The sequence below is a fragment of the Eutrema salsugineum genome, unplaced genomic scaffold (genome assembly GCF_000478725.1).
Source record: "Eutrema salsugineum unplaced genomic scaffold, Eutsalg1_0 scaffold_11, whole genome shotgun sequence".
In the NCBI taxonomy this organism is placed as follows: Eukaryota; Viridiplantae; Streptophyta; class Magnoliopsida; order Brassicales; family Brassicaceae; genus Eutrema; species Eutrema salsugineum.
The window spans coordinates 3,178,342-3,188,474 of record NW_006256901.1 but is presented as its reverse complement, the minus strand read 5'-3'; the positions used below and the strand labels follow the sequence as shown (position 1 = coordinate 3,188,474).

The window sequence follows — 10,133 nt, the reverse complement described above, 5'->3', positions numbered from 1 at the left end:
GGCGGATTACGGGCTTCGGACCAGAACCTCCTAGAACTCTAAAAAAAAAAAAGATCACTTACTCTATTTTAAACAAAAAATAGCTAAGAACCCCCCTTAAAAACTCCCATTGATCATGGTCTAATATGTATCATCATAAGTCACAATAAGTCAATTTGATCCATGAGTAAAAGAAGTGATTGAAATTTGGAGTTGTACCATTAGAGACATATGACTCGATTAGTTAGAACTCTGTGGTGTATCCTAGCTTGTTACATTACATGTGTCCTCAGTGCAAGGGTTCTTGATGACTTGGTCTGAATTTGGTAAACTCGTAACGGATAATGTTCTTATTAAATTAAATAAATCTAAAGTCTCAGGAAGTAGAATAAATCAATCTTAATGAACACAGAGTACTAGTCGTTCCATTTAAAAACTTAACCATAACTATTTACAAGAAATAACTCGAGCTTAATAATGATGTTACAAAAAAAAAAGCGAGCTTAATGAGTACTACTTCTCTGTTTCATGAAATATATAAGTTTTCTGAACAAGGCAAGTTATTGAATTTAATTAATACTATGGAGTATATAAACAAGGAGGGAATAACACATCATAAACTTTTGGGTTACAAAAAGAAACTTTTAGGTTACTTACAGATCAAGGAAACTTGTTTCTTATACAATTGTACCGATCAATGGAGATTTATTCCAACAAAAACCACTGAAGATATCTCAAAAAGCCGTAAACTAACAGATTTCCCCAGCCGTCGGAGTCAATGATGGAAAATCCAATCTTGTCGAGAACACCGCCGTTAAAACTCGGCTTGACGTCGCCTAGTAGCTTGCGGTTGTCCTTGTCCTCGAGTTTGTCAGTGAACCACCCGTAATTTCTGTCCAGCGATCTTGTACTTGTATCATCCGCTATCGTCAAGAACTTCTCCCAGTTTTTGTACACGACTTGCCATGTCATCCTCACGCTCTTCTCACCGGCAGTGATCCCGGAGCTGCTCACGTCGGCTTCGATTAGGAACTTGTCGTTAGGACCAAACTCGAGGTCTTTCCCCTTTTTGAGAACGGATGCTTTCTTTGTTTCCGTTGACACGTGGACGATGAAGCTGAGATCCGACATGGATATCTTGATTTCAGCAGGAAGTTGATGATTCTTGCGGCGGCGTTTTGCGTCGGTTTCAACGGTGGAGACAAGGTGTTTGTAGGAGATGAGTTCCGTGTTTTCCAAGGAAAAATCGTAGGGAGAAGATGGTTTTGTGGACCGTGCGGTTATGAGAGACTTCCATAGATTCTCCAAGGAGAAACACTTTAGCAACGTGGTTGAGACGCAAGAAGCGACCGCGAGAGTTTTGGGCTCCATGTAAAGGCCAAGAAGGCTTAGTGCCTCCCAAGACGGAGTGTGCTGCTCATGCTCGTCGTTGTCTTCTTCTTTATGCATCGCCATAAGCACGGCGGCTTTTTCTTGAGTGATCTCATCGTTGTCGCTTTTGCGTTTCAGAGGGTTTTGTTTCACGGCGGCGTGTAGAGAATATTAGCTAGGATGACTTAACGATTTTCTTATCTAAGTCTGGTGAATCTAAAACCTTAAAGAACACGGAACACAATTTTGGTCACCCTGAGTTCACCGTAAAAGGCTACGTCTCAGGGGAGGGAGACTCAGTCCCTCAACTGCTTTCACTATCGATCGAAGTTACAGGACTTAACACAGGTTCTTTCTTGTTACAGGATCGATCTACTTTGAGCTTTACAAGAAAGAGATTAGGAAGCGAATCCTCAAGAGAAAGCTGGGAAGAAGAAGACCTCGATGACGGAATCGATCTTCTTCCTTAGATCAATGGCGCGATCTCTCTATCTGCTTCTCTAAGCTCGTCGTTCTTCGGTATTGCTCTCTCTCTCCTTGAACTTTTTCTGTTCGAGACGACGATCATAATCCGTTGTAACAAACCTTATCCGACTTAATCTCTCTGCAGGCTTGGAACTCTTTTTGGGCCATTCCTGATCACTACTGGCCCAGCTGCAAATTAGTCGGACCTGGGCCGTTAAGCCCACTCGTTGAATGTAGCCAATTAGACCTCACAAACTCCACCTTTGGCTTCAGACAACTCCCGACAAAGTAGCTGAACCCTAATCCTGTCTCTTCTTCGATAATGAGCTCCGATGCGACTTCTCCAAACCATCGCCGCATCTCCGGCCTTGTCAAACGACGCCGAGGGGAAGAGCACATACAGGTAACACCTTAAAGACTCTTAATCTGAGGTTCACACCTTTTTATAAGAGCTTATTCCTGATTGTGAACTCTTCTTGTGAGGAATCGCTGAGAAAAACCCAGATCCACTTCCTCTCTGCAGCTACCCTCTGAACAAACTTCAGCACTTCCGCTGCCTAGACCAAACTCAGGTAATTCTCAAAAAACCCAAATTTGTACACTCTCGCTGTTATCCTCTGATTCGAGATATACCAAAAGAAAACAACTGATTATTCCCTGATATTCTCAGCTCAGACGCTCCACCTGAAGCTAGAGACTCTTCATCTCCGCTTCATAAGCTCCACGGGTAACTCATTCACCATTCAATTCTTTTAGATTTTACTGCCAATTTTACAGGGAGAAAGAACTAACCTTAAGTTCACATATTTCTTCCTTCCGCGAGAGGTCCATTTGGCAGTGGAGTTACCCGGAGCCTTCAAGCTACTAAGCGATGTTAAGGAGATCGCAGCAGAGCTGAAACTTAGGCCCAGGTAAGGCTTTAGTTAAAAAATCTGCTGGATTCCTGCTTGTATGAATCTTGAATAGAGTAACATCACCTTGTGCAACTATATCCCTTATATGATGATACTTAGTAGCAACATGCTTCGTCCGTTCGTGATACACAGAGTTCTTTGCAAGCGCCAATGCACTTTGTGAATCACAATGGATTTTAATACTTCCTTGTGAAAAACCCAATTCATCGCAAATGCCTTTTAACCAAATGGCCTCTTTCACGGTTGAAGAAAGAGCCATGTACTCAGCTTCAGTTGTTGAAAGGGCCACCACAGACTGTAAATTTGATCTCCAACAAACTGTATTTCCCCAAACTTTGAAAACATAACCTGTCACAGATCTCCTTCTATCCAAATCTGTAGCATAGTCAGAATCACAGTACCCTTTAACACTGAAACTTGAACCTTTAACAAACGTGAGATTAACCTTTGATGCACCCCTCAAATATCTCAAAACCCACTTAACTGCTGCCCAGTGCTCTCGACCTGGTTTTGACATAAACCTGCTAATAACACCCACAGCATAAGCTAAATCTGGTCTTGAACCAATCATGGCGTACATAAGGCTTCCCACTGCACTTGCATAGGGAATCCTTTCCATATGCTCAGCCTCTACCTTCAATTCTGTCTTGGTCAAACTTTTTAGCTTGAAATGTGATGCTATAGAAGTAGACACCGACTTTGATTCTTTCATTCCAAAACTCTTCAAGACCTTCTCAATGTAGTTTCTCTTGCGATAGAATCAATAATCCCTTCTGTCTATCCCTTTGAATGTCCATACCCAGAATTCTTGATGCTTTTCCCAAGTCTTTCATCTCAAATTCCCTGCTTAAGCTGTCCTTGATCTTTCTAATCTCTGATTTATTCCCTGAAGCTATAAGCATGTCGTCAACATATAGAAGAAGATAGATGGCTTTATCTGTCTTTATGTTTTTCATATAAACACAAGGATCGAAGCTGCTTCTCAAAAAACTTTCCCCCTTCATGAAACTGTCAAATTTTAGATTCCATTGTCTAGGTGACTGTTTCAATCTATATAGGGATTTCCTCAGAAGACACACCCTATTTTCTTCTCCCTTCTTAATGAATCCTTCTGGCTGACTCATCAATATCCTCTCATCCAAATTTCCATGGAGAAAAGCTGTTTTGACATCAAGCTGCTCCAGTTCATAGTCTAAATTCACCACCAAAGACAACATTATTCTGATGGACACATGTTTCACAACAGGTGAAAAGATTTCATTAAAATCCACTCCCTCCTTTTGTGAAAACCCCTTTGCCACAAGCCTTGCCTTATATCTCTGTTTTTCCACGCCTGGAATTCCTGGCTTAAGTTTAAAAATCCACTTGCACCCAACCAGCTTCTGTTTATCGGGCTTATCAATCAAATCCCAAGTTTGATTCTTTTCAAGTGAATCCATTTCCTCTTTAGCAGCATTATTCCAGTGTTTCCACTTCTTACTCCTTTTTGCTTCCTCAAAAGATCTCGGTTCATCAGTCTCTATATCTTCGGCAACAGATAGAGCATATGCCACAAAATCTGAGTCTTCGAATCTGGAAGGAGGCCTGATATTCTGTCTCCTACTTCTGTCACGCGCAAGAAGATATCCTTCTAGAGACTGACTGTTCTCTGTCTCGACTTCCTCATTAAAAAAGTTAATCCTTCATCACTTTCATTTTCTGATCCTTCGGAATCACTAGAGCCTTCTAAGTTCTCTGACTCAGACTGGGAAGCAGATTCTCCACCTTGAGATGAAGTCTCACCGTGTTCATAACTTGGTCCCTGAATAAGCTGCGTATGAAATTTCACTTTCTTATCGGACTTCTTCCTTATTTGTCTTTCACTGGAATTTTCAAGAGTTTCGCCTGTAGAAGATAATGTATCCTTGTAGATCTCATCTTCCCTGAATACCACGTTTCTGCTAGTAGTACATTTCCCATCCTTTGGCATCCAAACTCTATATCCCTTGACACCAAATGGGTATCCCAGAAAAACACCTTTTTCAGCTCTTGGACTTGTCTTTTCCTGGATGGTATGAACGTATGCTGAGCAACCAAACCTCCTTAGATGTGACAACTCTGGCTTATGTCCTGACCACACCTCCTCAGGAAGTTTAAACTCTAGAGTGGAGTTAGGTGTTCTGTTAATCAGGTATACCGCTGTAGAAGTAGCCTCAGCCCAGAACTCTTGTCCTAAACCAGTTTCTGCAAGCATACTTCTAACTTTGTCCATAATAGTTCTGTTCATCCTTTCTGACACACCATTTTGCTGTGGGGTGTAAGTGCATGTCCTGTGGCGCTTTATCCCAGATTTCTTACACAAATCATCGAACTGTGCATTACAAAATTCTAGACCATTGTCAGTGCGCAGGCACTTTATCTTTTTCTCCGTATGACTCTCCACAGCCTCTTTCCATTCCTTGAACTTATGAAATGCTTCATCCTTAGTCCTTAGGAAGTAGACCCACACTTTCTTGGAGTAATCATCTATAAAACTGATAAAGTATTTACATCCTCCCAAGCTCTCTGGTGTTGAAGGAGATCCCCACAAGTCTGAATGGACATACTCAAGAATTCCTTTTGTTGTGTGTTTGGCTGATGGAAAACTTTGTTTATGTGATTTCCCTAGAACACAGGTCTCACAGAAATCCATCTCCCCAATCTCAGCTTTTGGCAAATATCCTTCACGGGCAAGAACCCCCATATTTTTAGAGCTCATGTGGCCAAGTCTAGAATGCCATAGGGAGGTCATTCTGTTCTTGGCATCTACGAGGTTTACCTCTGCCTTTCTCACCGTACCCTCAAGGTAATAAAGGCCGTCATTGTATTTTCCAGAAATTACCTTTTCACCATCTTTGTAGAAAGTCACTGTGAACCCTTCTCCTTCATATTTGCATCCTGACTTTTCTAGCATTCCGTAGGAGATAAGGTTTCTGCTCATGTTTGGCATATACCTCACGTCGGTGAGAATTACCTCAGTTCCATCTGGATTAGTGATTTTTATCTTTCCCACTCCTTTGACAACACTGTGTGTATTGTTTGCCATCAGAACCTTTCCTCCATCGACTTCTTTAAAGTCAAACAGTAGCTCCTTATCAGGTGTAATATGAAAAGTGCAACCTGAGTCCATTACCCACTCATGTTTCGAGTGATTAACGCTGGCTGTAAGAACGAGAGGCTGCTTCACCTCAGAAACTACATTCGCTGAAGACTCTGCACTCTTCTGTTTCCCTTTGTTCGGACATTCTCTCTTCCAATGTCCATCTTTACCACAGATGAAACATTCTGATTTACCCTCCTTATTTGTTCTGGTCTTGGATTTCGACCTGCCATCACGACTCTTTGATTTTCTGGGTCTCTTGGAGTTCTTTCCGTTTCCATTCTCTGCCCTTTTCTCAGGTCTCCCACGAGATTCAACATACAGTCCTTCTGAAGCCGGTTTGTTCTTATTTAGCAGACCCTTCTGCCTTAATTCAGCTTCCTTTGAATAGGCAGCAACAACAACTTCATCAACCGTAATAGTATATTTTCCACTGCCGTATTGGAGAATATGAACTAAGGGTTCATATGCTGCTGGGAGTCCAGAGAGAAGTTGGATGGCCTGGTCTTCTTCTGAGATGGTAATCTTTAGACTGTTTAGGTCTTGAACCAGCTTAAGGAAATTATCCACATTCTCTTCTATGGATTTATTTTCTTCCATCTTATAACAGGCAAACTGCTTCTTCAGATAAATTCTGTTGGGGAGTGACTTAGTCTGATATATCCTTTCAAGTGCTTTCCACTGTCCAAGTGCAGTTGGTTCATGCATAATCTTCCTCAGGATCTGGTCGCTGAGACAAGTTCCAAGCAGGCTTCTAACCCTTAGGTCCTTCGCTGCTTTCTTGTCATCCACTTTCTTCTCCGACGCATCAGCTTTTGCGTCTTCACCAAAAGGATTTTCTACTGGATCAGCATAAACCGTGAAGTTCTCCTCTAATACTGGAAGCAGACCCTGAATGTCCAGCTGTCCCAGCATCTTGTATTTCCACATGCCAAAATCCCCTTTCCCATCAAATTTATCCATTTCAAATTTGCCTTGAGTTGGTTCCATCTTGATCGATGTATTGCTTCCTTTTCAGGTCACGAGATAAAAGATGAGAATGCACCAAGAGTAAAGCAACACAGATCACAACTTCGCTCAAATTCAACTCGCCACAATGGCGATGGCCAGAACAGGAAACTGGTTCAAACAAATCTCACAAAAGATCTACTCCTAGAACCAGTTCAAGATAAGTTCTTCGTTTCTGTTCTTAGATTCACCACTCCTCAATCCTAGCAAGTCAACCTGGATTGCTCTGATACCACTTGTAGAGAATATTAGCTAGGATGACTTAACGATTTTCTTATCTAAGTCTGGTGAATCTAAAACCTTAAAGAACACGGAACACAATTTTGGTCACCCTGAGTTCACCGTAAAAGGCTACGTCTCAGGGGAGGGAGACTCAGTCCCTCAACTGCTTTCACTATCGATCGAAGTTACAGGACTTAACACAGGTTCTTTCTTGTTACAGGATCGATCTACTTTGAGCTTTACAAGAAAGAGATTAGGAAGCGAATCCTCAAGAGAAAGCTGGGAAGATGAAGACCTCGATGACGGAATCGATCTTCTTCCTTAGATCAATGGCGCGATCTCTCTATCTGCTTCTCTAAGCTCGTCGTTCTTCAGTATTGCTCTCTCTCTCCTTGAACTTTTTCTGTTCGAGACGACGATCATAATCCGTTGTAACAAACCTTATCCGACTTAATCTCTCTGCAGGCTTGGAACTCTTTTTGGGCCATTCCTGATCACTACTGGCCCAGCTGCAAATTAGTCGGACCTGGGCCGTTAAGCCCACTCGTTGAATGTAGCCAATTAGACCTCACACGGCGGAAGAGGACAAAACTCGTGCAACAGCGACAGAGGTAGAGGGAGACATGAGGACGTTTTCTGATATTTGTCTATTTCAGTTGTTTGATTTTTGGAGTGGGTTCTAGGTTATTGAGGATCCATATAAATAGCTATTTCCTAATTCAAAAGGAATAAGGAAAACACGTTGAAAATAAATTCTAAATGGTGATGTTTTTTTATAAATACACTCAAAATACATTAAATCTTGCTAAATATTTTATGTTTTGATATCTTTGAAAACCAATTCATTTATTTATGTGATATGCCATCTATATACTTATTTGTGTAGGGATTTGCTTACGTGTCGTGTTTACAGCGAATTTCACCGATTTTCGCTTATATGTCAGCTCCAGAATGAATTTTGGCCGTTAAAAGACCGTTTAGCTCTATTTTCCAATTACGTGTCAATTTTTGATTGGTACTCATGTGATGACATGTAAAAAACAACTTAAAACAAACCAAACTAAATTATTGTGGTTTAATGCTTAATTTCGCTGTCAAAACAAATTGTTTTTAAAATAAGATTAAATCAAAATTAAAAAAAAAACAATTTAATTAAAAAAAGGAATTTACCATTTTTAATGTCTTCAAAAATGTTTAGATAAAAAAAAATATTTCCATTTCTAATATCTTCAAAAACGTTTTTATAAAAATAAATTAAAAAGACAAAAAAAAAATTCCATTTCTAATATCTTCAAAAATGTTTTTAAAAACAACTTAAAACAAACCGAACTAAATTATTGTGGTTTAATGTTTAATTTCACTGTCAAAACAAATCGTTTTTAAAATAAGATTAAACCAAAATTTTGAAAAAAAAATTAATTAAAAAAAGGAATTTACCATTTCTAATGTCTTCAAAAACGTTTAGATAAAAAAAACATTTCCATTTCTAATATCTTCAAAAACGTTTTTATAAAAATAAATTAAAAAGAAAAAAAAAATTTCCATTTCAAAAATGTTTTTGTAAAAATAAATTAAAAAAAGAAATTTACCATTTTTAATATCTTCGAAATAGTTCTATTTCTAATATCTTCAAAAACATTTTTATAAAAATAAATTAAAAAGAAAAAAAATTTCCATTTCTAAGAGCATCTCCAGCGGTTATACTGTGTTTGGGGATGTTAACATTTTTTTATTAATATTTCACTAAAGATGGAACAGTGATGTATTTGGTGTCCATCAGCGAATTTAATTTTGTTCACAGAAGTGGGCTTCTCGCTGAAATAAAAAAAATAACATGCGGCCAATACAATACCGACACGTCGCCCATAAACCCCTTATTTCAGTATGTTAGCTAAACGACCGTATGTTAAGTTTTGGACTTGCTTTTATATTTTTTAAAGCTTGGTGCATATGTAACTGTGCCAACAACCTCTCATAAACTTCAATGGAGGTGCTCTAATATCTTCAAAAATGTTTTTATAAAAATAAATTTTTAAAAAAAAGAAATTTACCATTTCTAATATCTTCGAAATAATCAAAAGACCTAACTAAAAAGTTAACAAAAATCTAGGCAAAGATTTCTTATGGTTTAGTATAAATATAAGCAACCTCTCAAGTTTTTAATCACAACTTTCACAATTGCTAAACCTCTTTTTTCTTTTTCATTCTAACCAAAAATTCATAGAGTCATCTTGTTTTTAAAAACAAGTATTAACATATATTATGTCTATGATTTCTTTTTAAAAAAGTCTTTTTCAAATTCTTATGTTTCTCAAAATAACTACTTATTTGTGTAGTGATTTCCTTAAGTGTCGCGCTCACAGCTAATTTCACCGTCTTTCGCTTACGTGTCAGCTCCAGAATGAGTTTTGGTCGCAAAAAGACTGTTTAGCTCCATTTTCCAATTACATGTCATTTTTAATTAGTTTTTAACTGATGATGTGTAAAAAAATAATTTAAAACAAACCGGTCTAAATTATAATAGTTTAATGCTTAATTTTGCTGTCAAATTAAACCGTTTGTAAACTTTTATAAAACCGAAATTTAGAAAAAAAATAAAAATGTTTTTTAAAAAGAAAAGAAAAGAAATCTTCTATATATCTTAGGTGTTTACCATTTCTTATGTTTCCAAAATTTAGAAAAAATTTAACAAAAATGTTAAAATAAAAATGGAATCTATTTAAAAAGTAATGAAATGTTGTTTCAAAAACCAAAAAAAAAAAAACTGAAATTGAAAAAAAACCTCTAACAAAATTTTTTTTCTAAAAAAAAAATATATATATCTAACTAATGGAATGATGGTATTTGTATTGTTTAAAACAAATAAAATAGTGATCAAAATCGAATAAGTTCATACGGTATTTCAAAAAATTATGTGTAAAATATATAGAACAGTGATCAAAAGATCTCAAAACTATTTAAACTAAATTATTTGGATTTTTTTATGTTTTTATTTACTCTCTTCTATTTTATACTGTTTTCACGATCATGTTTTCCAACATTAAAATGCAAAGAAA

General features: G+C 37.8%; 1 protein-coding gene across 1 annotated transcript; it reads right to left on the bottom strand.

Moving 5' to 3' along the window:
- Window positions 1–684: 684 nt before the first annotated feature.
- On the bottom strand, window positions 685–7,702 carry LOC18025823 (probable F-box protein At5g04010). Its single transcript, XM_006409366.2, has 2 exons — window positions 7,651–7,702; window positions 685–1,490 (listed from the first exon to the last, which is right to left on the bottom strand). Exons 1-2 carry the CDS (start codon window positions 7,700–7,702, stop codon window positions 685–687), a joined length of 858 nt encoding a protein of 285 aa, XP_006409429.2.
- Window positions 7,703–10,133: the final 2,431 nt, after the last annotated feature.